This window comes from Xiphophorus hellerii, chromosome 18 (assembly GCF_003331165.1).
Source record: "Xiphophorus hellerii strain 12219 chromosome 18, Xiphophorus_hellerii-4.1, whole genome shotgun sequence".
NCBI lineage: Eukaryota > Metazoa > Chordata > Actinopteri > Cyprinodontiformes > Poeciliidae > Xiphophorus > Xiphophorus hellerii.
The window spans coordinates 18008211-18036069 of NC_045689.1; the positions used below are offsets into that span (position 1 = coordinate 18008211).

Genomic DNA, 27859 nt, shown 5'->3' on the forward strand with positions numbered 1-27859 from the left:
AAGTTTTCTTGACAACTAGAATTGATCCCAGATGTTTATTAGATGTTTTCTAAGAACTAGCCTGACCGTTGCCTTCCTATGCAATTCCGCTCGACTCCAATTGAACTTCATTTTTCTGGGTGAATTTCACCCAGGCCAGTCAGCAAGCAGAAGGAGCAGTTGTGAATGATGAATTTTTGCACTAGAACCAACTTTTTCTAATGAAACAAACAGAACTCTGATGCTATCCAGATATAGCATAGGGAGTTTACACCAAAAAGAAAAGAAAAGAAACTGTCCTTACTCTCGTTGCAGATGATTCCTGTCCAGCCAGGCGAGCAATCACATTGGTCCTTGTTTTCACTACATGCTCCATTCACACAGTCGTCACAGCTCACACTACAGTCATCCCCAAAGGAGCCCTCTAGGCACACTGAAAAGGAAGTGGTAAACTCCAAATTACTTTTCTTGTCTGTAGATTTACAGAGGGGGCAATAAAATAGTATTGATTTGATCAGACGTCCCCAGAAGTCTCATCATTCACATTTTTTACTGTACCTATGGTGCTTTCCAGTCTCAGCTCTCCCCTGTGCTCTCTGTGGATCTCTAATTCTTCGTCACTGTCACTAACATGATGACCATCATCATCATCATCATCATCATCATCATCATCATCATCAGTGCTGTGGCGAACGTGCAGGGCTGCCGTGTAATGCAAGAGCTGAGGAGCCTTTCGAAACAGCAGGTCAGGCAGTCTGTCAGCCTCCAGCCCTTCCTCCTCTTCCTCATCCAGCTCACCGCCATACAGAGCTGAACACACACATGGCAAAGCGAAGCTCAAGAGCAAAACTTAATTTGTTTGATTTGATGTGTCACATTGTTGCTTGCTGGTGGTTATGACGTTGTGGTTTCTCACAGATGCAAGAGTGCTGATCCAGATCCAAGCGGAAGCCCATTTGGCAAAAGCATTGATAGGTTCCCAAGGTGTTGACGCAGTAGTGTTCACATCCCGAGGTCTCTGCTAGGCACTCATTAATATCTAGAAGAAAACAAAAGAATTAAAAGCACAACCCTGCCATGGCACTGGGAAAATATTGAGATTGAAACTAATCTGCTATGCATAAATTCAATGCCATGCATCTGGAGCACATTTAAGTAAACTTTGGCTACTTCATGAGCAATATGCTCTGTTTTCCATTCTCTGCAATGAAGTAGCCTTCAAAGGGCTAATTTCTCAACAATGAGTTAATAAGTATGCATTGTAATTACAACCCAGCTGTTCTATAAAATAAAAAAACACAAAAAACACCAGACAGGCTAATCTGCTAACAATCCTGCTGCACTCTCACCTTCGCAGCCGCAGCCATCTGGCCTCAGTCTGTGGCCAGCTCTGCAGCTGCACTCATAGCCGCCGGGGTAGTTTCTGCAGAGGTGGCTGCAGCAGGACTCCACACTCAAACACTCATCACTATCTAAGAAAAGAACATGTTTTAAATGTTGACTAGAGAGACAGTAAACTAACACTGTAATTGGAAAACTTCAGAGAATAGCAAAGATCTTACCTACACAGGTCCTCCTGTCTGTGTCCAACTGGTAGCCTTGGTTACAGGAGCATAGGGGGCCATTGGTGGCATGCTCACAATGATGAGAGCATCCCCCATTGTTCTTCTCACAACTATTTACAATCTCCATCTCAATGCCTGGAGGTAGGAGCACCAAAACCACAACATGAAATGACCATAATTAAAAAGTGTAACAAATGATCAAACTTGCTTTTGGAGCTCTGCTTGGGTCTGATTGTGACTTAATGATTGGGAGATTTTGGAAACAACTTGTTTTCCAGATACCAAAAGAAAAAAAAACCATTAACTTATTTCTAGAAAACAGCTCAATGTTTTTTCAAAGCACCGGAACTGTTTCTAGAAGCAGTAGTAGTATTTATCATGTTCCTTCCACTTCAATACTATGTGACAATTTATTGATGACCTATCACATGAACTCCCAAATAAATACACTGGAATTCATAGCTGTACTATGGTAAAATATAGTAAATGTCCAAAAGCATTAACACTTTTGTAAGGCCCCGTAAACATGTTTCGGCTCAAACAGTTCGCATTTTAGCTCAACAGCACTCTCCATATCACAAGCCATTTACTGTGATTCATTTCTCTGTTTCTACTCTGAAGAACTAAGAAAATACCAAAGAGACAAACACAAAGCTCTAAGCTTTTTTACATTTTCTGAGGGAATATTAAAGCTCCAGTGTTTTGACTTACGGTAGCACTGCTTGCCTTCGGCACCGAGTTCAAAACCAGGATGACACACACATCTGAAGGAGCCCAGCATGTTGATGCAACCATGGGAACACTTTGCATGACCAGAGCTGCACTCATCAATGTCTACGGGAGACAGACAACAGCTGATAGATAAGGATGTGAAGACATGTGTGTTTAATCTCAGATATACCAAGTGGAAAACCATCACAGAAGTCAATACTTGTAGGCTTATTCTTTCAGAATACAATTTGCTTCACACAATTCACTGAAGAATGCCGCGTGACAATTTTGAGACAAAGTAAAACAAACACATGCTGACAGTCAAGAATCTGATATTTGTGTTAATCTTCACCAACAACTTACTGGAATTAGGTTCAGTCCATGATTCTAACCAGCACTAGCAGGAGCGATGAAAGCAAAAGTATAAAATGAGACAAAATAATCAATAGATAGCTCATAATCAATAGATAGATGGCTTATGTGCCATCCCTCTGGCACATAAATCTGACAGAGGGAGCAGATTTATGTGCTACTGAACATTTGGAACAATACCTGACTATTCTGGGTATGAAAATGAATTATTTGCCTCATCACGCTCTGTACCAACCAAGCATCAATTCATAGCTGTAGGGTGGATGTTTCATACCCACTTTGACCAGCCCGTGGTTTAAAGTCATTTTCTATAATGTACTCATACTCTGCAAAGATATTTGGTTATTTCTCTCCAATAAGTTTGATCTACAACAGGTCACACTGAATTATTGGATCAGGGGGTCGGATTATTTTATATCTGCATAAGGCAACTAACCCGAATCTAAGTCTTAGCCCATGAAAATGAGGTTTAATATAAATTAAATAAAATTATAAATTACATTTAACATGTATTGCTTGCAAATCTCCTGATTTTTTTTAACGGCCTAGAAATAAAGTGATACACAATGATTAAGTGCATGGATACAAAATGGTTTGTTTGTGAATACAGTTTGATCAAAGTGTGAAACTGCAATCCAAACTGGGCCGTCCAAATAAAAACAGGATGCTTTGTCATTATCAGATCCAGAAAGAATGTTTTAAAACTGGTTGTTTTTGAGTATTTTCCAGAGCTGGTGTTTACACCTGGAGGCCTTTTTGAGTTCTATCTGTGATGGATAGAGCCGGATTAAGTGGAGGTCTTCATTACTATTGTTAGTTACATGAGCCATAGGGCATTGTCTCCAATGTAATTTGCATTTATGTGTTTGAGTGAATGTGTGATATATGACAGAAACAGATCTTCCTTACCTTCACACTTTTTTTGGTCTCCAGACAACATAAAACCAGAACGGCAGCTGCAATTTGCTATACCGCCTTCGGAGTTGCAGAACTGTGCACAGCCTCCATTCCTCTCCTTACAGGGGTCCCTCACTGGCAAACACACAAACAAATAAACAAAGCTTACACACAGTCTATAATGCTGACATACACAACCTAACAGTTCATAAACTGGGAAAAATCCCAAGAGAACAGATTTCAATTTATGGTTTTACTATGACCAAACTTGAAAGATTCAAGGAGTATGTGTTCTTTTGCAAGGCATTGCAAATGTACTGTCTGCTTGCATGAATGAAATATCTTCTGACAAGATCACTTACATTCACAGTGTCTCCCATCTCGTTTCAGCTGGTAGTTCCTTCTGCACTCACATTTGTACTCCTTGTTTCCCACATCCACACACTTGTGCTCACAACCTCCATTCAAAATGGAGCAAGAATTAACAACTAGCAAAACAGAGACAGAATCATGGCAGGTAAAAAAAAAAAACACAAAAAAAACCAGGCAAAACATTCATTGGTTCTGTTATCCAAGTGGAAATGAAAATGTAGTAAAAACTTCTCTAATGAAGGAAGACAGGTGAGACCAAAAGTATGAGTTTAATAAAACAGCCTTCAGACCTCAAACTCAGCAGCTATGTATTTGTGGAAAACACAAGGGAAAATGCTTAAAACTTAAAACTTGAAAATTACATTCAGTGCTCCTACAGTGGTTACTCTAAGGTAATTTCCATTTCTGTGACTTAACGACATGCCAAACAGGAATACTAGCCACATGCCTTTTGGGTGTTCTCACCATAAGCAAGATGACAAAGACAGGTAGTAAAACTGTAAGTAAAATACCATTCTAAGACTGATTACTTTAGCAGATACAATTAGGTCCCCATTTGGCACCCTTACAAATCTGAGCATTAAGGATAGCTATAACACTGAAAAAAGACATGTTTTCTTGTACTGCTAGAAAGGTAAAATACATATTGCTAGAGAAATGTTATTTCAATCTGGAGAGACTCAGACGGAGATAAGAAGACAATTAGAAGAGTTTATTGACAAACAGAATTTAAAGTCTTTGGCGCTCGGGCCCTGGCTGGGGATAACGGTTATCGCAGCGTTAGCGATAGGCTTCAGATGAGCATCCCCGATGCTGTTAGGAACGTCATCCCCCAGGGCCCGGCACTGGTGGTGGAGGTTGAAGAAGGGTGCGGGCCTCAGGACCGGGCGAATGGAGGAGAAGGGGTGGTGGTGGGTTGAGCTCGGCTGGAGAGCGAAGGACACCATGAATGAAGGTCCTTATCAGCTGGGACTTGGTCGATGATTGGACGTGACGTGGCTTGGTCCGGCGTTGATAGGTCGACGATTGTGGGCAGGTCGCTTCAATTAACGGGACCCGGTGGGGATAAAAGAGTCTTCCAGTTTGAATTTGCGCCTAGGCTTCATGTTACTAATAATTTATTATAATTACATATTTACTTACCACATCATTACATTTATGTTACTTCTGTTTCACTTATTACCTTATATTCATTGATAATCACCTCCCCATCAGTAATATGATGAGTAACATAGGTATATTTACCTATGTTAAATTTACCTATGTAAAATGATAATGATAACCTACTCATTATCATTTAGCATTTATTGATCACAATGTTTTTTTGTTATGACTCATTTATTGTTTATTTGAAATTTTAAATGTTCATTTAAAGAATTTTTACTTGATCAAGGAGGGGATAGGATGAGTTAACAAACTCAGTAAGATCACCTCATGCCTAGAGACAAATGTCTAGCAACATTTGTCTGTAGAAACTTCATTGTAACCTTTTTATGACTTTTTCTAGCTGTGACTTTGTTCTGACACTTCAACGTTGCAAAAAAAGGTTGTTTCCTGTGTTGTATTGCAAAGAGCCATTGCGTCAGATGCTTTTACAGAGCAAGCTTATCCAAAGACACAGACTGTATAAGTGAGGAGTTTTCTGTTGTCAGAGAATGAGGTGAATTTACTGAGTTTGTTAAATCATCCTATTCCCTCCTTGATCAAGTAAAAATCCTGTAAATGAACTTTTATGAGTATCTGTCTCTGATTTGACTTTGTCTTGAATGGTTCCTGATACAAATTTTTCTAATACATAGATTTGAAGTATGTGACAGATATTTTGATTTCAAACCAATTCAGAATGTGTCTGTTTCACACTTTTTGGACAGCAGCAAACATTGGAGACTAATAACAATAATTACACTCCCAAAATATTCCTGTAAAACAATCAGGCTGGTAATTTTCGCAAAACTCCTATTTGCAGTACCATTTTCTTACCAATGCAGGTTCGACCATCAGAGTGCATACGGAATCCCTCGCTGCACTCGCAATGATAAGAGCCTGCCGTGTTGACACAAGTTTGTTGGCATCCTCCATTGAGCTCATCACACTCATTTATATCTGGAAAAAATATATATATTAAAAACATATTGGGTTATAGACATACTTTTAACAAGCCTCCATAGAAAAATCTAAGCATTCATGAAGCATGTCTATTTTCATGTAAAACAGCACAAAAACTAAATACCACTACAGAGTAAAGTTCTGATTTGTTATAAACACCAAACTAATGACACATGAAAAATGATCAAAAACATAAAATATACTATTCAGACAGGAGACAGATTCTCTATTTTTTGAGAGCTAGTTTATTTTCTTATTAGATATTTGATTAAAATATCTTGTCCATGCAAAAACTCTGACAGCTGTTTTATAAAAGAGCTAAAGTCCTCCAACAAAATGAACCCTCAGTAAGTATAATTATTATCCTCTGAGCTTTAATCAAGTTTCATTCATTTTTAATCCTGATCATCAAAACACTCTCTTTTTGAAAACACTCATAGTTTTATACTACAAGTAAGATTTATTTGGTCTGACTAAGTTTCTTTGGGTGAATATTAGATTGCTTAACATGTGTGTGTGCAATATGTGTGAAATCTCTTGTTCCTGAATGAATTCTCCTGGGATGGTCACAAATGGCTGCATGTGTGTTAGACTTATGCCTCTGTTCCACAGAGACAGAAACAAGTTGTCAAGACAAAATAACTGAATGTTATACTGAAGAACCATCAAACTTCACTTCACGTCTGGACAACACATACTCAAAAGCATCGCCATGGCTGTCATCTCCTACTATGCAACTTTATGGATGATAGTGTACTTGAGTGCATAGAGAACAAAGTTATTATCAACTCTCTGGAAACCTGTCAAGCTTTGAATAAGCATTGATACTCCTTGAATTTGTTCACAAATTAGCTCAAGCTTAGACAGACTGGATGGCATTCACTAATTTTAAAGTCTTGATCTAAATCCTGCAGTGTAACTGAGGCTTTTAGATCTGGGTTGCTGACCTGCCAGAAGTTAAAGCTCTATAGAGTTATAACGCAGTTCTAATATTACCCTGTTTTTAGCTCCATTTACATTTGGCCACTTTAACATCTCCTAGTAGAGAGCACGATTAATAATTATAGTTAGTGAGAAGTGAATCTCTGCAGCTCCTCATGAGTTACTATGGGTTTCTTGACTGTTTCTCTGATTAACATGCTCTGTCAGTTTAGACAGAAGGCAATGTATTGGTAGGTTTACAGTTGCCTTTTACCTAAACTGACTCTTTTCATTATCAGAGTCAAGGAATGTAATTTACATCAATGGCGTGGGTTTCAAACATCACCATGGAAACGTGTGTAAAACAGCCGATGTAGATTAAAAGTTCCTGAAAGCTCACATTCTGAAGAAACAACGTTCAGGAACCCATACTTAAAATGCTCGTACTAAAAGAAAGAGTGGCTTTATAGTTTATTTAGAAATAATGTTAGAATAAATAAAGAATGTGTGTTCAGCACTTGTAGATAATGCTAAAAGCATAAAACTACAGACGTGAGAGGTTTTTAGTGAGAAAGATACAATGGCAGCTTTTCACTGTTAAATGAGGTGGTGCCTGGGGAGCAGAGCTGAGAGCAGTGGTGGTGGTGCAGGGGGTCAGAGGTCATGAGTTCTAAATGGTGAAGTGTGACACCATCAGGGTCTAAGCTGAGATGCTGAGACGGCACGTACAAGTGGACTAAGCAGTGGATTGGACGTTAATGCAGACTGCATAAAGGCGCCACATAGGAAACAAGCTGAAATCTAAATGCTGTGAGCCAAAAAATATGCTTGCAAAACTCAAGACTATGTGCGCAAAAAAAGGACAATAACACTAAGGATTTCTTAAGAGACTGAAAATAGATTTTTAAAACAAATTCAGTTTTAAGAAACTTCAAAAAATATCCACACCAAATATGTTGTATTTACTCAAAAAGAAAGAGTAAATAAAATTTGTAAAGAACGGCAAAGAGAGTTTGACACATTCCTTATTTGGGTTTTGTTGCATTCAAATCTCTAGCAGTCCGTCTTACCATTACAAGCCTTGCCGTCTGGCCCCACTTTGCTGCCTTCAGGACATTTGCAGTAGTAGCTCCCAATGGTGTTGCAGCAGTAACCCTCACAGCCGCCTTCATCCACTTCACATTCATTAACGTCTGAAAGGACAGGATTAAAAAGCCAGGTTAATTTATCGTGCACATTCAACATGTACTTCCCATCCAGCTTGTTCTGATTTGCCTATTCTAGGAGTCAGATTAGTCTTTTATAAATTATTAAAGTCTTTCAACTGGGATAAATAAAAGAAGAAAGAGGCCAGCTGTAAGTTAAACAAGATGTTTTGCTACCGATGCAGACTGAAAGCTTTCAGCAAACTTCTGTTGATATTATAAACAGACTACAAACACTGTATGAATTTCCCATTTTGACAAACAAGGAAGTGTGTCTGATCAAAACCAGCTTGTGATCAAGGCTTTTCATCATTTTTGCTGCAGTACAAGATGTTAGCCCTTAACTTCCTTACTGTTTGCTATCGTATAATAGCATAATTGTATTTTAACCTTAATCTGAAGGGTTCAGTCTGTTTCAATTAATGAAAAGGGTAAACCTGTTCGAATACATCCTGCTCTTTGCCTAGACATACTGTCTTTGAATTCACTTGTTGAGACAAACATCCTTGCAATAATTCTAAAAATATCACTGAATATGAAAAAGTTTGCATTAATTAAAATTAGAAAGTGTGTCTTATATTTCAAATGGAAATATAAGTATAAATTTGGAAATGACTGTGATTAGGACTAAACTGTATCAGCATATTCAGAAATTGAAGGCATGCATGTTGCAAACTTTTATATGTATATTTATATCATATTGTGGTATACTCATGGTACATTAGTATGGAATATTTACCACAACAAATCATTTAAAACAATAACTGATAAAAATGTGTTGAATTCTACAAGGCCTCAGAAGCTAAGGATGGGTCGCCATCTTTGTTTTTCAGGCCACACCCACACTTAGTTTCTAAGGGCAAGCAGGTTTGTCTGAGTCATTTGGTGATAGTTTTTGCAATGCATCAAAGTTCAAAGGATTATTGCACAGTAGCTGTCTTTCTGGAACTTTGAATTAAATTGCAACATGTTATTTGCTGTTCTTTTTTTATCTTTTTTGACAGCAGGGAAGCATTAATTGCCTCTACTTTGCATCTTCCTGTTGACCATCCTACCCTTTACAAGCTGATGACTGAACACAGTCTTCAGAGTTAAATGATGATGTTTTGTGTTTGCTCACATTGTGCTACAATCGTCCAACTTCTTAACTGTATAAGCAAGGTTGAGCAGTAAGTAGTAGAATAAATGAAAAGACTAACTTGAAAAACTCTGATCATCTCATTGATTTAGATTATTATATTTGTTTCTAAATAAATGATTTACAAGGAAAAATAAAAGAAAATGGTATAGAAACCAAAAATGCTTTACAGAAAAAAAACCATTCAGAGTTTGATTTTGCAGTCAACTCCAGAAAGTTTGTAAAGCTGAGTTTTGGGGTATCAGAAATTGACACCTGATGCATTGAATCCTAGCTGAATGACTTTTTGTTGCTGAACATTAATAGGTGAATATACTGTACCTTGCAAGATTGTGCCACAAGAAAAATAAGGTCATTGCTAAAAGAGGATGCTTCAGTTATAGGTTTAATTACATGCTTAAAATAAACATGAAACCTGTGCTGTAATTTTTTTGAATGTACTTTTCAGGTCATACTTGTGGATGAAAATGCACTGCAATAAAATGAAAGTGGCCTCCTGTTGCTTTATGAGTGGGAGTGATAACGGTTTCCCATCATGTAACATAAAGTTCAGGCAGCTTTAAATATTCTTGAATTTTCCTGACTCCTGCAGTTCTCATCAGGTGCTCCTGACATTGGTGACCTCTGCAGCGCAGTGGCTCCCCAGTTCCAGTTCCTCCAAGGACCCACATTCTTTCGCCTACTCAGAAACTATTTGAAGCGCATGGATGTGGAATAAATCAGTAAAGCCTCAGTCATGTGTCCAGTGTCCTTGTGGTAAAACCATTAAAAGATACAAGCCCAGATCAATAACAGAACAGTAGGTCTCAACAGCGCAGTGTGGAGATACTAAAAGCTATTTCATGTTCTCATTCTTCAATGCCAGATGGAGAGGAAGCAATGGGAATGTGTATTCCCAACCTTTTCCAAGATTTTCTTCCTCACATTCCCACTGTGAGAAACAATCGGAATGTTTTTTCAGCTTGTCCTTGTGAATATTAAAAACACAATTGGATATTTTTACTTTCTTAGAAGGTACACGTTGCTAATTTAAGTCTTTAACACTTACGATGTTCAGTTCTTTGCTTTCTGAAAATCTAAAAAGGCAGGAAACAATCGTTACCTGATTTTCTCAACTAGAAAAATGATTGCAACACCAATCACTAAAACAAGTTATGAATGCTGTTTGCCACTAATCTGACTGATAAGATGCTTCATCTGATCATTTAATAAGATCTACTGATATAGCAAGAGCAAATATTTTAATTTATATAATTTTTTACAGGAAAATTATCAGCTTAAGCTGTTACTTTAGAAAAAACATTTTGGAAAAGAAAATTACACCAGCATGCTCTGATGGGAAAAACAGAAGGCCCTGTGAAGCAAACCAAAAGGAGGGGAAAAAAGACTTGGGACCTGAACCTGCTGTAGAGAGGAATGCCGGCTGCAGCAGCAATGCTCCCAGTGGAAAATAAAAAAACAAACAAAAGTTGGATTGTCTTCAAAATTTGACATGGTTGAGACAGGGATGCAATCAATCATGGTTTGGAAAAACAGAGAAAAAAGCCAACTGTCCTCAGGGTTCCATTCATGCATACAACAGCATAAATAACATAGAAATTCAGCAACTGTGAAGACACTTGTACTGTAAATCAGACTTCCCATACTTCCGCATAGTAAATCATCCAATACCAGCATAAAATAACCTAACCTACAATGTTGTTTGCTGTTATCAAAACCATCTGGAATAACAGGATCCAGTCTACTGTCCAGAACTGCTATTCTCAGTACTTTGAAAACTCTCACATCTTTAGCGAGAATCAGATGGTTTCTGTCATAACACTTGTGTGCCCATGGTCTCCTAATTTCATGCAGACCCATGCACCAGTTTTACTTCAAGCAAAAGTCTGATCTAACAGAGTTAGACAGAGTGGCGTTCAAAAGCAGGCCAAATGCAACTTTTTCAGAGCCAGCTCCAATGTTTCAGGACAGAGTTAGAACTAAATCCAGACTGGAGATTCAAAGCAGCTAGTCAGGCGACCCAACAGCACACAGCAGGGTGTACAACCACAACTTGGCAGGAACACCAAAGAGACTAATAGTTCAAGAGACCAAATGATAAGTGTTGAAAAGAAAGGACAGTGCAAGTCCCTTAGAAATCCCAAATTCTGTTGTATTATTCTCAGTGCGGCAAATCATGGGTGAACTCTCTAACATGTCTGTTAACTTGGAAAGTCCACATTCAGATCATCCAGGAACCTCATCTGCTTAAAGATATCCTCATGTAATGGTGATTGTTCGATGGAGTCTAAACACAGAACAGTAGACAGACATTTTCCAAGGAGTTATGTCAATTTACTAGACAAGTTCCTCTGCTGCTTTGACATGGAGAGGTGAAATTTTAAATGTGCTGATCGGCTCCCATGCTTTGTTTGATCTATCAGCGCCAAAGGAAAGATGACTGAATATGCAGTCACAGGAAACTTTATTGGGTATACCTGTTCAATTGCCTCTTTACACAGATAGCAAATCAGTCAATCACAAGTAAAGGTAGTAAACTCAACACAAATCTGAAAGCTCAAAAACAAGCATCATGGCTGATTCTGAAAAGGTAATTCCACATTTCAAAAAACTCAAGTTTATAGTAACTGCTTCAGGGATTGGAATAGTATGTATAGTTTTCTCAAGTTCGTCCTTATTTTACTTTAATACACAAATAACACATTTAAAAATACAGAAATATATTAGGCTAAATCTGAAAAATCTATATTAAAAATTATTTTAAGTAAAATAACGTAAAAGTCCAAAATAAATCAATATTCACAGTTCTATACTGTATCTGTTTTTCACAATCATAATTGAATGGAAGCAGTGATAAATCTGTCACTGAGGAAAGCTCACAAAACAAAAAAAGTCTTCCATATACACTGTAATGTAAGTTTTATCTATCTCGTTTATAATTGCATGAACAGACCCAAAATAAATACCTGCATGCCAAACATAAGCATAAAATTTTTTCAAGACTTAAGATTAATTCTTAGAGTTTTATGAAAAACATTTTGTACTGCCTGAATTACAATTATATCCAGTGAATGGTGCCAGGAAATATTTTGTTGTAAGTCTTAACTTGTATCACATAAAAAATGCAGACGTTCAGAGAGGTTTGTGCCAGAAGTAAGATACTGACTGCCACATGAGCAGAGTCTGGGCAGGGCAGGGGTGCTGCTTGCGTCCTCTTGTGGGTCCCCAAAACCCCATCCTCTCCCCCATTCCACACACCGACACACACGCATGCACCCAAACACACAACTTAATCATTAACATTTCCTAAGTGTAGATCAAACACAGAGAATATTAACATTTATATTCTTATAACTTGTGAAGACGTTTTCAAAATCTCAGAGTATTTTTGGGAAAGTTCTATGTGTTTCAGATTAATAAATACTTTGTCCAGAAATATGAAGATTTAATTTTTACAATACACCAGAAAATTAGAAAAGGTTGCCAAAAAGAAATAGAATTACTGACACATTTTTCAGGTGTTCCGTTGCATGCATTTGCTACTGTTTTAAAGGGGGGGTTCAGTAAAGGAACCTGACTGGACACAGGCACTTGGCTTGAGTTTACATAATGAGTCTAGCAGAAGTTAGTGGATAAATCTGTCAGGGGAAATGGGAGAAGGTAAAGTGTTTTACAAAGTGAGAAGAAAAAGACCACGGTGGATTACAGCACAAAATGCAAAGGAAACAAGGATGAAAAACAGTGGTCATTTCAGATTGTGAACTGCCACCTTGAAGAATGAAAACCAAAGAGCTCACGTAAAAACAAAAGTGAGGACTTGTCTTTAACAAACATCCTTGTGAAATGAATCAAGTAGAGATCTGTTTAAAATCCCTGGCAGTACAATGACAGGACATTCCCTTCTGGAAAGGTTGAGGAATCAGATGGGATAACTTCTGCAGTGCATGTGTGTGTGTTCATTGGTTTCCAAGCATGTGAGAGTAGTGACCAAATATCATCTCCACCGGATTCTGTTTCTACAACAGCTTTCTTTAACAACTCTCACCCTATTAAGTTTGGACAGGCAGGAGACATACAGACAACCAGGTCAGCATGAGCATACACTGAGAACAAGACAGCAATAAGCTTTTAGCCGAACTTTACACAAAATAGTTCATGTGCGATTCCTCTACATTTTGTTATTTAACGCTGTATACGCCTGCAATGTGTCCTATTTATTTACTATACAATACTGGCTATCAGATGAATCAGTTTCTCCAAGCTATCAAAAGGCAATCACATTCTAGAAATTTTAAAGATGTTTAGCAATTATTAGAGTCACTATATTTTGCCCACAATTTTCAGCAAAAACACTGGTTCACATTGCTTTCTGACAGATTATTCATTGTAAAATATTTCAGGTTTGGTCAAAGAGCATCTATGAAAACTGTAAAATTTCAATTGTATTAAAGTATAGATTCAAAAGCTAAGAGCGCCATCCTTCTTCCCATCAAGTCTAGCCTGCTTTCCATCCACTGTTGAAAAGAACAACACATGATTACAGTACTATGCTAATACCACCATGTTTCACTGGGGATAGATACAAATGTCTTTCGATTCAAAAGTAAGAAGTACTCTGTGCTTTTGCAGACAAAGTTACAAAAGATGTTGAAGTTTGTTGATGTAACGCAACAAAAGTCAGATGTTACAAAGACAAACCATGTCCAATGTGTTGCATAATCCTTTTTACATTTACTGGCTGAATTTAACTGATTTAAAAACATAACTTTATTAAACTCTTTGGCCAAATACACCACAAATTCCTGATTTAGCCTTAATAGCCCATTAAAACCAATTAGTCCCTCTAAAAAACTTTTTTCTACCTTAAACAGGGGCTTCATACAGCAGTCTTATCCAATGCCAGCTACATCTAAGATTAGCAATTTTAAAAAGGTAAAGCATGAAATTTGAGAACAATTAATAATAGTTAATGGATGCGTTGTTTTCTGCAAATTTAACTAAGTTCAGTGATGCTAAATGTAAAGTTAACTATAAACATTTCATCAAGTACAAAAGGTATTGAAAATAACAGCATATTTTTAGTCGGTAAGTATTCTCTTAAGTGGTAATGAAATACTTACCATACTGGCACCGGGGACCTTTGAAGCCTAATGGACAGTGACAAATACGCTCCCCAGTCTCTGCACATCTCCCACCATTAAGACAGGCATTAGCACTGCACACCCCTGTGGATAATTTAACATCACATACCATCATGTTGCTGATATATGTGGTTCTGTTCTAACTGGTAACAAGTGAAGCACTTCTTTGCGGAAAACCGACAATTTTCTAATCAATATTTCCAGTCAATTTATATCAGATATTTGATGTATATCAATGAGATGCTTATTTACTCACTATGTAGACAGCCCATCTCATTATCTTTCTGAGCCCAACCAGGACAACATTTATAGACTGTGTGAAAATCCATGCTGTACGCTTGCCTGTATGCTGTGTAGTACGCAGTCCTAAGGAAAAGACGTTCTGTTACATGTTCATGTTTTTAGAGACTGTACTGTAGTATTTTGTAAGCATAAAACAATAATAGTAATTGTTATACAAAATACATAAGATCAAGTAAAATAGACTTTAACCCTTTCACATTTTGTCATGTTACCTGCACAGACTTGACTTTATTTCGTTTTAATTTTTGTTTGGAGTAGTAGACCAGTACAAAAAAATATATGGTTGCATGAGTTTTCCTTTTTTGATAATCATCTGAAAATGAGGGATCAGGCACTCTGGAAAGATGAGACCAAAATCAAACGCTTTCGCCTGCATACAAAACACTATGGCCTAGATGGCACACACTAAAATCGCACATCGCCACTAGCCCACCATCATGTAGAAAATCTGTTGCAAATATTTCAATCTATAGTTCAAAGATGCTCTTCATTTCATATTTATATCTTAAAAACAATGGGCAATAAATTGTCTTTACAGATGTGCAAAACCAACATTATCCTGAAGCTAGCTGCTATAGATGCAGTGAATGGTTAGAAATATATTTACATCAGAGGGGTCAAAAACCAATGCACACCATGCTTTTCAGATTATATATTTTTTTTTTTTAAATCTTGAAAGAAATGCATCAAGTTCCCTGTTTTGTTCTATTTTAAAATATTTCAATAAAATACACTGATGTGGTAACATGACAAAATGTAATAAATAAATAAATAAATAAAATTTGCTGGCCATTTTGTATATCGGCCATGATGGAACATTTATCTCTAATATTAGAGATCAATGTTGGAGATGTTAGAGATCAACATCAACTTTGAGAATGATGTTAAAAGTACATGTGTGGAATGTGATACAAACTGGATTTTTCTTACCTTCTCTCAAATCCCACACACCATCTGCGGCCTGTGCAGCCCTGCTTCCACACCTGCATCATGCGGGTAAAAACCTGAACACAGGGCTGGCGGACCCCCAACATGGACACCTCCTGGTTGGCGCAAACATTTGGCCTTTGCATGGGGAGGGTACAGAAAAGAGTGACGTAGCAATACTACAGCAATACTGGTTTGTCACATGGATGACTTAATTGTGATGGTGGTGTGATCCCCTGGTCATCTCATAGATCAGGTAGATAGATAGACGGATGCAGTTCGTGCCTGCATAAATCAAACTACAAGCATAAACTTCAGACAACTGTGTTTAGTTAGCTTGAATTCATTTGTGTTGTAATTTCGGGTACCTTACAACTGCCTGCCTCCACCAGGCATCTGGCTTCAATAAAGCCTGAAGTTAATTAGAGCAAGTACTGTGGTTGTCCCCTAATGAAAATAATCCTCCTTTAATATCTTAGACAGTTTATCTGAAATTGGAACTCAGTGGTAGAGTGCCATATGGATAAACAAACAAAAAGTAGCATTCCACTGGAAGTGGACGATGTAAAACTGCTGTTGTATGTACAGTAAATATCCTACCTTCCGTGGGACCTGAAATGGAGACCCCTAGTGGGCAGACCACACATAAAGGACACAAACAAAAGTTATTTCCAAAAAATAGAGTCATTTATTCGTCTATCAAAATTCAGCGTGCCTCCTGATTCCATTTATTCGTATATATATTTTTATATCGCATGTTAAAGCAGTATTTTCTCATTCACCTGGGAAGTCACCAATTAGCGACGTAAACTTGCTAACATCTCACTTACATGCCAAGCTGCAGGTCTGCAGATGACGCGATGTGCATAGCGCTGAATAATTTCACACATATATAGAAAATCTTTGGAAACATAGTTCCAGCTGCTTACAGACACGTCGTTGAAGATTCAGCTGTGCAGACTAAAAAAAATATATATATAAAAAAAAAGAAAGAAAAGCCCGTTAAATCCAAAACATTCTGACAAAATTACGGAAGTCCACGTTCAAGCTCAGAGATTTTTGACTCGCATGCAGTGATGTTTTGATTTGATTCCCGGTTCATGCTACTGATTAGGTGAAGGGGAGGCTCTCTGAGTCTTTGCGAGCCTCTGTGTTAAATGCACCACCCACAAACAGCCGGGATGGTGGGGGCCAAAGAGGGGGTTGTAGGACGCTGAATGTGCCTGCTTCGTTGTCGCAGCCTGTTTTCTTTTCTTTCTTTCTTTTTTTTTACAGTCTATTACAGAAAGCTGTGCTTGTTCGACATTGAACTCTTTGCATGCATTCTGGTTAGTTTCTTTAATTACGTGTGTTTTTTTTTTAGTTTTTTTTTTAGATATACTGAATTTTCAACCTTTCCATATATCCACCTGCACACTTTTCAGAGGTTCACTTGACCTTTTAATTAACAGTGTCATCTGAAAGCCATCCAGAGTTGGAGAATTAAATTTATGAAATTATATTTAGACTTACACAGTCTCAAGTAATAACTTGATTTATGTGGGTGCCTGATATGGAGGGGAATGGCGTGGCAGATCTTCCAACCGCGCAGTCTCAGAAATAAGATAGAATTCTATAAATGGCATTTTGGGAAATCTGAAATAAAATGTATTATTAAGAACCAAGTAAAACCATTCTGACAGCAGATTTCAAGGAGTGGACTAAAGGTCATCACATGCAACAGAGAGTAAGGAGAATGCAATTTAGAGTAAAAACAAGCAGTTGTGATTAGGACGAAAAGGGTTAAATAAAACTTTACATTTGATGGGTAAACAACCAACAGGTAAATGTGAATGTGGCATAAACATGCTGTCTCCAGTATGTTCTACTGGAAACAGCAGAACATACAAAAATTCAATGTGAAAAGTTAAAAACAAGGATTAAAGAAACATTATTAGTCTAGACATAAAAAGACCAATAAAGCATTTCCTTATTATTTTTAAAAGGAAAGGGGATTAAATATACGAGTCTATAACTTAGTTACGGAAAGTTATACACTCCAACGCAGTAGATGGCGATAATGTATCTTTACGTTGGATGCTACCCGAAAGAAAACCTCAAGAATAACAAGAAACATTTCCTGTTTAAAGTCGAAACAGGGCAAAGAGCGAGAGGAACCTCCTCTCTCATAGGAATACAAAGAGATGTTAGACAGCCATACTATTTGGAATTTTTGTTCCTAACCTAATCCGTTGGAACACCAACAGAAGTCCCTTCCTGGTTTTATTTAATAAATACGTTTTTAGAGAGGTCGCTGCGTTAGCCAACGACTGGGACGGTAAGTAACCGCGCTAAAGTGTTAGCTCGAAATGGCGAGGAGGCTAAGTTGTTTTCTTACACTCCATCAGCTTTCTGGCCATATTACTGGTTAAGGCAGACGCACGTACACTGTAAATAATGTAGACGTTAGTTTGCTACTGGTAAAATGTGTTTGTTATTTTCTGGTATTGATAAGTCAGTGCTAGCTTAATGCTAGGCAGCATACATTTCTTTCTACACAGTCAAAGCGGTTTGGTCGTTGTTTTTTTTCCTGCTTTTATCATATGATGGTATCACGAGATCGAGGTTTCCAGCAGAGCAAAATTGGACCGTTTAAAAATAAACAAACCACGATAACAATCTGTGCCAACGTACGATAACAACTGGGAAATGAAAGTACTGCTAAAGCCACTTTTGGGGAGTCACAGGTCCTCCTTGTTTTGATTCCACAGAGTCAAATGAGCGGAGCAGCATTTCCGTCCCCGACTGTAGAGATGGCGGAGATCAACCGCATTCAGTATGAGCTGGAGTACACCGAGGGGATCAGCCAGAAGATGCGCATCCCGCAGATGCTCAAAGTGGCTCCTCATTCACACGACGAGCCCGGTGATGGTTTACAGGAAGTGCCCCCCAGCGTCATAATGCAAGTGCCAGACAGGATCGTGATTGCGGGTTGGTGTCTTTTACTTTTGACTTCCCACATTATTATTTGAGTTTAACATTTTAGTTTTCAGTATTCTTAGTATGGTTTTCTGAATGAGAACCTACAGATAAGCGTAAAGTCATTTGAAAAGAAAAGAACAAACACTGGTTGACAGTTTGTTTTGATTTCTTGAAAACTTTAAGTCAGAGTTTGAAAATGGATATGTGGTTCTTAAAATTTGACTGGCTTGGTTAGAAGTAAAATAAATAAATACAATAATAAACATAATGCAGCCGTAGTTGGACCAGTGTTAAAGATTTTTAAGTATGTCTACTTTAAGTTTGTCCATAAACACAAAAGCCATAAAATAGTTATTTACTATTATTTAAATGATTTGTGCAACACACAGGTAATACATCCAACCACTCTATTACCATTTTTAAGAGCAGATTTTACCTACTCAAACGTTGTGTATAGAAATTGGCAAAAATGATTTGAAACTTGGAATTTAGAGATGGAAAATGTCTAAAAAGATGTTGCTATGTCTAGCTGCTCAAAGCTCTGTGTACACAATCTGCACCATTATATCAGCACAATATATTACAATTTTCAATATAATTTGTGCAATATTAATATCACAGAACTCTATTTGGAAGGCAACATTTATCATAGTGTCAGAAATGTATGCTTTGATTCTGCTTTTTGATGGAGTGTCACTTTATCAGGTGTCCACGTCTGTCACAGTTCATAGTTCCCAAGAGAATAAAGGTGACAGAGAGAGTTGCAATGTAAATTACGAAGGAGAGGAGAATGTGTTTTTATTACAGTTGATAGTTATCAATAATATTGCCATCCAATGATATCTTTATCTTTGTTACAACTACTTATAAACAACACAGAGCCAAATGTTGAAGGTCCAGGCATTTTCCTACCCTATGCTTTGGGGCTATTTAGTTTTCCTCATCATATCATGTCAGCTGCTAAAAACTGAAAGTGAAAAGGAGATATTGGCATACCAGTTTCTAATGCAGAACACAATGGCTTACATGTTTTGTGTTGGTGCTGATTGTTTACAAGTTTCACAAAGTTTCACTTTGTGATTTGTCAGGAGATGCCGCTGACTCCCACTTTCCCAGACCCAGAGACTTAGACCTCATCCAGTCAACACCCCTTGAATCTCTGGCACTGAAAACTCCTCCCAGAGTCCTGACCCTCAGTGATCAACCTCTGTACTTCTTGGAAGAGGAGCATCAGACAGCTCCAGATACTGAGGAGGTGGTAGGTCATAAAACTACCCTTTGTACTTATAAGATATGCAACTTATAAGTTATAAGTTGCATATCTTATAAGTACAAAATCTTATAAGTTGCATATCTTATAAGTACAAAAGGCTTGCGATTCTACTTGGTGACGTAACATCATTACTTCAAAGCATAAATCAGCTGTCTTAATTTTTCTTGTTATAGGTGCAGCCCCAGGGACGTTTAAGGCGGGAGCGTTCTGCCAGTGAGAATGCAGCCGTCCGCCAACTAACTCATAATGAATCTGCGTAAGTATTTCACCACAGATGCCATCATTAGCTAAGCTCTATCTTAGCTCTGTTGATGGTTGCATGTAGTAGCAAACTGTGTCGTTCTTCTAGCTCTTAGTTTTTATTTGGTTCACTCTCGTCTTCCATCTGGTCGCCTGTGGCTGCATCTTGTCCGGCAGAACATCTGTTGCTTGCAGACAAATAATGAAAGCAGCCTGTCTTGTCAGTTTTCATTATTATTGTACACGTCAAATAATTAAAATCTTTGGTTTTATTATGTGTACTTTGATAGACGGCTAGGTTGTGACAAAGAGTAAAAGCTTGTGAAGGGAAGACGTTTTCTCCTCCAGATTGTTTTCTGCAGCACAGCATCATGTGGTATGAAGTTCCACATGATGCTGTGGAACTTCAGCATCATGAAGTTCCACAACATCCACAATGAAGTTGCTTTCACGTCACGAGAGAGGGATTAGCCTGTTTCTATTCATTCCGAGCGCTTTTGCTAAAATGGCTGACAGGTCTCCGTTGCTGCTTCTTTTCTTTACATTGATCTGTCTAAAGCTTTTATAAAGACAGTGGGGGGTTGTACCTTTTCCTTATTTCTCTCCCTTTCCTTCCTCTTCTTCTGCCCTTTTCCTTTCTTTCCCTTCAAATTTGCTCCTTGTAATGGTGGGCACTGAGCAGTACAACTTCGCACCCCCCGACCACTAACCAGTCACGCCCTTCCCTCAACATGGCTGAAGAGCACAACGTGTACAGCGCTAGCGGTGTTCTGTCTTTCATCCAGTCCACTACACGTCGGGCCTACCAGCAAGTCCTGGAGGTCTTGGATGAGAACCCACGCAGGTGACCTCCCAACTAACTGGTCATTTGTTTTGTAAAGATTATTGCCAGCGAGTCAAATGCAAACTTCTTGTTGTTTTCCAAGCAGCATATTCCAATTTTTGCCGATGCTGATTTTATGCTCTTTTGCACGATTGATGGACTTCTTTTTAGCACTGGCAATTTCTAATAATAAAAATATGTCCTGGGATACAGATAATGGTAATAAGAATATTAAGTAGTTTCTAAAAATAATAAAAGAAGACATGGCAGATGACTTAAGCTTGCAGCTTGAGGCTTGTAAAGAAGCCAATTCTACTGCAAGTATTAAAGTCAAACAATACTTGTGATTAAGAGAGCAGTCGTCAGGTTTCCTGACAATGAACGCTGAGTCAGTCATCAGACTTGTTTTTGAATCAGACTTCATATTTATCTTTGAAGGAAGGAGAACAGTCATTTTTGAGAAATCAGTTCCATTAATCTGAAGAACGTCAAATATACTCTGCTGCTGCAGCAAAAAGAAAGTGTAGTTCTTAATTTTCAACTTAAATTCAAAACTTGTCACATACCGAAGGTTTGTGGCAAAATAGAAGTAACTTTGCATACTTTAGAAAAAGTACCTTTTTAAAATTTCTACTAACATTTTAGCTCTCGCGTTCCTCTCGGTTCTCTCATCCGTAGTCTAGCAGAGGTTCACTCGAGGTGAAAGCACAAACACTTCATCTTCAGCCCTGTCTCTGACTCTGCTTTGTGTGCGGTATGGGAGAGGCTTCTTAAAATGCTTCCCACATGTGATGTCTCTTCCAATAACGTGAAACATATTAGGAGTTCTCGTGTTAACTATGACATCGTAGAATATCTAGCAAGCTTAGTCTTGTGGGCTTTAGTGGCATGTGTGCTACGTGCAACACTGTGTTTTTCTAGATCTCTTTTTCCCTTCTCTGTGTTTCCCCACATTTTTAGCAAACCGTCTCTACGAGGGGGGTCAGGTTTGAGCTCCAACCCCTTGCCTGATTCCAGGTAACTTCACCTGGCACTTCATATTTTCCTTCTCTTTCCCTGTCCTCAAGCTTTCTTGGCTCTACTACTCTTTGTGTTTTAAAATGAGGTCCAGTAATTCTCAGCCAAGGCATTATGTTTACCTGAAATATATAGTCTAAATTGTTACCAGGAGCTGTAGCTGGTTTGGTTTTAAAAAAGAAATGTAAAAGGAATTTTGTCTGCTTTTTAAGGTTTGCATTGTCGACAAATGAAAGTTCCCTGGAAGGCCCAGCGGATGACATGACAGCAGTCGATGCAACCACACTTCGACGCCAGGTTAGCTTTAACAAATATTTTATTGCAGGTGACTAAAATCTTTAGGAACAGTAGAAAACGATTAGCTTTTTTTATGTGTCTCAACAGCTCATCAAGTTGAACAAGAGACTCAAACACTTGGAAGATGAGAACAAGGAGAGAGCAAAGCGAGAAATGATTATGTACTCGATCAGTGTTGCTTTCTGGCTCGTCAACACCTGGGTGTGGATGCGGCGTTAGAGCTCTGGAGTCTGTATTCAATATATTGGATATTAACTACTCGCTGCACCTTGTCCTTGTGGTAAAATATTTTGGGATTTATGAGACCTAACCTGCACAGGAATTATATTTTGGGTTTTGTTTATTTGACACATGTACAGTTTTATTTTTTTATTTTTATTTCATCCTGTCCATCCTGTTCTTGTTTTGCTTTTATTCCAAACTTTTCTGCCCAGTCATAAATGATTTGTAAATATTTGTTCATGGCACCTAAAGCTGTGGGAGGACTTACAGAAGCAGTACGGCATTGGTCTTAACCTACAGCGTGGAGACATTTGCTATGTGGTAACATGTTAAATATTTATTGCAGGGGGAGTAATATGTGACATCACCTAGGAAATGCAATGTAAAAAAAATTAAAGTAATACATGCAAAACATTTTCTTGTTTTTATTGATGTCAGAACTGAAAAAATACATTGTAAATTTGCTGTTACACATAAAACTCCACATGAACTTTGTGGAAAAGATTTACAAATCTTTCTCAAGATTTGATTTACAAATCTTTCTCAAGATTTGTAAATCTTGAAAAAGGGGTACCTGCAAGAAGTGGAATCAGATAAAAATTGGGGTTCTTTCACCAAATGTGCTGAAACGTATCAAACAAGCTGAATTTCAACTCTTTATGTGAGAGTCATTTCCAGTTACATCCTAAAGGCCACATTTGACTGTCAGATAGAAGTTTTGTAATTTCAAATATCACAGGAGGCTAATTTTGTAAAAACAAACCATGTTTACATCTAAAGGTATCTGTTCACTCAATCAAGCATTGTCTCTCTGAGGAAGGTTGATTGGATCCTGGATAGTGAGCAACAACATCCTCATCCTCTGGATAGACCAGTGATGAATCATTAGAGAGCTCAGTTGATTTGTTGCAGCCACCTAGAAACAACGAGGATGTTCCGTCATGGCTGAGACTGAAGATACCACCGCCCTGATTCTCAGCTGGTGTCTCTTCATCGCCATCTCCTGATATGACTTCTATTTTTGGTTTGAAGTCCTGCTGATGGAAGTCTTCTGTATCCACATCTTCCAAGTCGGGCAGCTCGTCAATACGCAGTGACTGGTTTATGGGAAGGTGGATGGTTTCCAGCTGCTCTTCATCCTCTAGCTCTGTAACTAATGGTCCAGGACCATGTAATGGTACAAGCTCATCTTCTGAAAGATCAGGAGGAACCTGCATAGGCTGTGTGTTTTCAGACAACCTATTCTCTTTATTCTTCGTTAACGTGTGATTTTCTTTTCCCACATTTGTCTGCAGTATCTGTCCATCTTGTACAGAGTCCGCCTGGACATTCTCTTCTGTTTCACGTGTGATTTGAGATTGATCATCATTTTCTTTATCAAACTTGTCCTCCTCCAGCTCTTCTGCGTTGAGATCTCTGTTTGCCTCACTTTTGTCAACCTTTGAATCTTCCTGGCTGTCCTGCATAAAGATCTGGACATTCTCTCCTTCAGAGGAAGACAAAGTCTCTGTGTTGTTTTCTTCACTAGCTATGACTGAAGCAGGAGCTGTCTCAATTTTCCCTAAAAGAGAAGTAATTATACAGTTAAACATTAGATTTTCAAATAACTGTTCAAATAAAAGCTGAACAATGCTCACCTTCCGCTTGCAATTCTCGCAGACGTTTTTTCTCGAGGGCTTTCTCACGAATTTTCGCCAAATCATCCAGGCTGTCCTGGATTTTCCTTCTCTCCCGTGACGCCCATGCTGCCCTCTCCTTCCACTCCCCCTCCAGCCCTTCCTTGGCCCACACCTCTGCACATGCCCTGTCTTTGGGGAACACGGGCCGGTCATCGAGGAAGGTGAGCTGCTTCAGATGTACAATCATGGTCTTCCTGTAGTTTGGGATTTTCTTCACCACCTCATTTCCCATCAGGTTCAGCACTCTCAGTTCTGGCATTGCCTCCAACACAGAGACAATCTCAGGGTCGTGTAAGAGATTGTGAGACAGGTCCAACACGTTGATGGCCAGACACTGACTCAGATGCTCTACGTCCTTCGCACTCTCCAGTTTGTTATGGGATATTTGTAGAGTGCTGAGTTCAGGAAGGCAGGAGATGTTCTCTATCATGTGGATGTAGTTGTTGGAGACATTCAGGGTGCAGAGTTTCTTCATGGGTTCCAGGTTTTCCAGCTTGCAAATGAGGTTTTGGTGCAGGAATAAGCAGCGGAGGTCAGTCTGAGCATCCAGGTTCTCAATCCTCTGGAGACCATTGCTTTCCAGCCAGAGACATTTGAGCCCTGTGTATTCTTCCAGATTCTCAATCTTGGAGAAACCCTTAAAATGCAGGTACAGTGTGTCATTCAAGCAAGGTGTGGAGTACAGTTTGTTCTTCTTGCAGAGGTCTTTGAGGAACTTCTTGGTCATCCTTGGCTCTGATTGTTTTTCCTCTTGTATTGAGGGCTGCCACTGGTTTCTATTTTTAATTTTTTCTTCAAATGTATTTTTTATAATCGCACCTGATCCGTTTCCGCCAGAAGCATCACCGGTGTTTGCTCTTTCCGTTGCGTTTTCTGTAGTCGCCTTATCGTCCATCCTCTTCACAATCGTGTAATTCCCCCAGAATATATTTAAATAAATAAATAAGACGAATTTTTAAAAAAGTATTAGTTGCGGAAATGTAGTAAAACGCGGGCTGTTAATGGTCAAACTGGATAACTATCTGGCAATCCGCTTTGTTTGTCAGCGTTAATTACGGTTTACGTTGGTTTCCATGGTTACTCCCAGACAGAGAGTTCTGTTCGCGTCGGACACTTATCAGTGTAACACACTCCACCGGTAGGAGGAAATATGGCGGCGGGCTACATGTTAAACCGCGGCGTGCTAATATTTAGGTTGCACTGCCAGCTCGTTTCCAGAAGCCCTTCACTAATACAGGTTAGGGAAAAGAAACGATGGATGAAAGCTTACACACATATTATGGCGAAGAAGTTAAAGCTCGAAGGACCTCCGCCACCGAAGCCACGGTACCTGACATTTAGCTAATGCTAAAGAGCATCTCAAGGCCACTCGTGTGGTATTGTTTTTTTTGTTAGTAGAAAAAAGAATGACGCAGTAGAAGAAATATCTACCTTTTTAGCTTTAGATTGTAGAAACAATATGTTCATTAAACGTTCATTATATTTATAATATTTTCAGCTCTTCAGCAGGTCTAGTTGCTCATTTTGCCAACATTTTCGAATGACATTGTGATATTTATTGAAAACACTGTATTCTCTTCGATTCTCCTTCAGCTGGCAACTGCCTAATTGGGATTACCATTCAGAGGTTCAGGCTTTCAGTTCCCGTCTCCATGAAAACTTCACTCTGGAGTTGCTTAAAACGGCCTTCGTCAATCCGTGTTACCTGCAGGCGGAGCAGGAGAGGAGAAAACAGCTAGGCGTTGATTCTGAGACCACGGCCTTGGTTCTGAAAGACAATCTTCAGCTGAGCAAAAAGGGAGAAGGCCTGACCAAAAGCTTCCTGACCGACTGGTGCAGGGCAAGCTTTCCTAGTCTGCCACATGAGGGGGTTGAGTGCATTGTGGGGCACCTTAGCAGTCCGTCAGTTGTGACTTATGTTGCAAGAAATCTTGGCATAGAGGATCTTACAATGAGTGCAGAATTCCCTGTTCCGGAGGAGGTGCTGAATTCCACTTTCATGGCGGTGATCGGAGCTCTGGAGGAAAGCAGTGGGGCAGAGCGAGCTGCATTCTTTCTTAGAGTAAGGAACTTGTCGGTGCTTGTTTTTTGTTTTTTTTATTAATTTAATTGTTTCAAGGTTGTTTTTATAGTAAATGATCCTCATCTCCATCTTCTTTGCTACCCCACAGGATTTCCTATTGACTCAGCTGATAGGGAAGGACCTGTTTGATATGTGGACTGTGGTGAATCCAATGGGATTGCTGGTGGAGGAACTTTCAAAAAGAAATATTCCTCTGCCAGAACCTCGTCTCATCAGGTCTGCTGGAGCCAGTACTGTCCTCCCGCTCTACTTTGTCGGCTTGTACAGGTACATGTGCAATGATGCATGCTGTTTTTGCTACATTTATTATTCGAATGTGAGATTCATAGAAATAATTTACCTATGCATCGTGTTCATGTTTTGCTTATTTTCTGATTCATCTAGTGGCACAAAACTCCTGGCTCAAGGTCCAGGAGAGACACTTGTTGGAGCTGAGGAGGAAGCGGCACGTGTGGCTCTGCGCAAACTTTATGGCTTCACTGAGAACCGCAGACCCTTTGACTTCTCTCCACAACAGCAGCATCAGCGAACGTTACTTCAGTCAGCTAGTAGCAACTGACAAGTTAATAGATCTTAAATCATTATGAATCTAAGGGACAAAGTTGCAGGTGTTACACGGTATAGACTTTCAGCAGGTTATAATTAAACTTGAGTCCACTTTTCAGGATTTACTATATTTGGATTTCAAATGTCATTGCCACAGAGAAATAAGAACACCAGAGGTCATCTGTTGTACATAAGAAGTGTAAGCCCGTCAGAATAGTACAATGCCTGAAATAGACCTGACATTTGGCTTTCCTGTAAATAATGCAGCTGCTCTGTGGTGGGCTTTGTACTGTTATATAACTCACATGTAATAAAATGTTTGTATGAATGTATGCTTGCTTTGATTTAGTTCATTTTCAGTTCCTGCTTTAGATGGATGGCATTTGTATTTACTTGCCATAAGTCTAGTTCGCTGATTCTAAAGTGTTAAAATGTCAAGTAGTGAGTATATTCCTCACACAAAGAACATGAATAACTTAACACAACTTATGACTTGCAAAAGTGATAATCCTCTGAACCTTTACTTATTTTTGGCTCAATACAATCTCAAACGACAGTGTTATTGGGATTTAATGTGATAGACCAACACAATGTAGGGCATAATTTAAGAACTCATGCGTGAGCTAAAAGCATGAAAAGTGCTTAGGTTTACATTCATCTCCAAAAAGTTAATACTTTAAAAAAGCAGATTTTTTATTTATTTATTTAATTATAGCTGTAAATTTTTTAAAGTGTGGCTCACAGTTTTGGCTCATTCTTTTTTTTTGCTAGAGGGCTTAATCTAAGGTTTGCTGGGGATGGTCTGAACATCAGTTTTCAATTGTGGACACAGAATAACCATTTGATTTAGGACTAACTTATTCTGACACATAGATACGCTTTGATCTAACTTCTTCCACCTTTGCTCTTGTAAATTTAGAGACACCCTCCTGCTGAAAGATGAACATTCAACAGATTTGCCTCCACAGTGAGCTTCGTTTAGTTCCCTATCAATTGTGGCCAGCTTGCTTTGCTTTCTCAATAAACATATTCCAACAGCATGATACTGTGCACAGGATGATGTGGAGTGTTGCATTTCTCC

At 38.6% G+C, this 27859-nt stretch overlaps 4 protein-coding genes across 8 annotated transcripts in view; 2 read left to right on the plus strand and 2 right to left on the minus strand.

Annotated features, from left to right (window-relative positions):
- Positions 1–16845, minus strand: part of LOC116707980 (multiple epidermal growth factor-like domains protein 6) — a 36945-nt gene extending 20100 nt beyond the window's left edge. The window contains exons 1-14 of the mRNA XM_032545686.1: positions 16468–16845; positions 15641–15775; positions 14664–14773; positions 14387–14491; positions 7994–8116; positions 5877–5999; positions 3887–4012; positions 3537–3659; positions 2256–2378; positions 1542–1679; positions 1329–1451; positions 896–1018; positions 538–789; positions 284–412 (exon numbers count right to left, since the gene is read on the minus strand). Of these exons, the coding sequence (XP_032401577.1) occupies positions 284–412; positions 538–789; positions 896–1018; positions 1329–1451; positions 1542–1679; positions 2256–2378; positions 3537–3659; positions 3887–4012; positions 5877–5999; positions 7994–8116; positions 14387–14491; positions 14664–14773; positions 15641–15775; positions 16468–16550 (1816 nt within the window). The 5' untranslated portion in view covers positions 16551–16845. The remainder of the gene's footprint in view (positions 1–283; positions 413–537; positions 790–895; positions 1019–1328; positions 1452–1541; positions 1680–2255; positions 2379–3536; positions 3660–3886; positions 4013–5876; positions 6000–7993; positions 8117–14386; positions 14492–14663; positions 14774–15640; positions 15776–16467) is intronic.
- An 898-nt stretch (positions 16846–17743) lies between these two features.
- On the plus strand, positions 17744–22884 carry mffa (mitochondrial fission factor a). 5 transcript variants are annotated; one of them, XM_032545375.1, is made up of 8 exons: positions 17744–17954; positions 18388–18607; positions 19687–19853; positions 20045–20127; positions 20794–20955; positions 21895–21951; positions 22164–22248; positions 22336–22884. In XM_032545375.1, the coding sequence occupies exons 2-8, from the start codon at positions 18394–18396 to the stop codon at positions 22465–22467; spliced, it is 900 nt and encodes a 299-aa protein (XP_032401266.1). In that variant the 5' UTR covers positions 17744–17954; positions 18388–18393; the 3' UTR covers positions 22468–22884. The 5 variants fall into 5 exon arrangements, with proteins under 5 accessions (XP_032401266.1, XP_032401265.1, XP_032401268.1 ...); XM_032545374.1 differs by having other exon boundaries at positions 17745–17954; positions 19687–19856; XM_032545377.1 differs by lacking the exon at positions 20794–20955 and having other exon boundaries at positions 17745–17954.
- Positions 22876–25154, minus strand: dnaaf1 (dynein axonemal assembly factor 1). Its single transcript, XM_032545371.1, has 2 exons — positions 24108–25154; positions 22876–24031 (listed from the first exon to the last, which is right to left on the minus strand). Exons 1-2 carry the CDS (start codon positions 25042–25044, stop codon positions 23259–23261), a joined length of 1710 nt encoding a protein of 569 aa, XP_032401262.1. The 5' UTR covers positions 25045–25154; the 3' UTR covers positions 22876–23258.
- Positions 25155–25262: 108 nt separating this feature from the next.
- mrpl44 (mitochondrial ribosomal protein L44) lies at positions 25263–27110 on the plus strand. The gene is made up of 4 exons (XM_032545372.1): positions 25263–25475; positions 25743–26211; positions 26321–26499; positions 26617–27110. Exons 1-4 carry the CDS (start codon positions 25300–25302, stop codon positions 26789–26791), a joined length of 999 nt encoding a protein of 332 aa, XP_032401263.1. The 5' UTR covers positions 25263–25299; the 3' UTR covers positions 26792–27110.
- The last annotated feature ends 749 nt before the right edge of the window (positions 27111–27859 follow it).

Coding starts and splice junctions, on each gene's coding strand:
- mffa (XM_032545374.1), top strand. CDS start 18,394: ATGAGCGGAGCAGCATTTCCGTCCCCGACTGTAGAGATGGCGGAGATC. Junction 18,608..19,686: donor AGACAGGATCGTGATTGCGG/GTTGGTGTCTTT, acceptor GTGATTTGTCAG/GAGATGCCGCTGACTCCCAC. Junction 20,128..20,793: donor CTAACTCATAATGAATCTGC/GTAAGTATTTCA, acceptor GGCACTGAGCAG/TACAACTTCGCACCCCCCGA.
- dnaaf1 (XM_032545371.1), bottom strand. CDS start 25,044: ATGGACGATAAGGCGACTACAGAAAACGCAACGGAAAGAGCAAACACC. Junction 24,032..24,107: donor GCGAGAATTGCAAGCGGAAG/GTGAGCATTGTT, acceptor CTTCTCTTTTAG/GGAAAATTGAGACAGCTCCT.
- mrpl44 (XM_032545372.1), top strand. CDS start 25,300: ATGGCGGCGGGCTACATGTTAAACCGCGGCGTGCTAATATTTAGGTTG. Junction 25,476..25,742: donor CCTCCGCCACCGAAGCCACG/GTACCTGACATT, acceptor ATTCTCCTTCAG/CTGGCAACTGCCTAATTGGG. Junction 26,212..26,320: donor GAGCTGCATTCTTTCTTAGA/GTAAGGAACTTG, acceptor GCTACCCCACAG/GATTTCCTATTGACTCAGCT.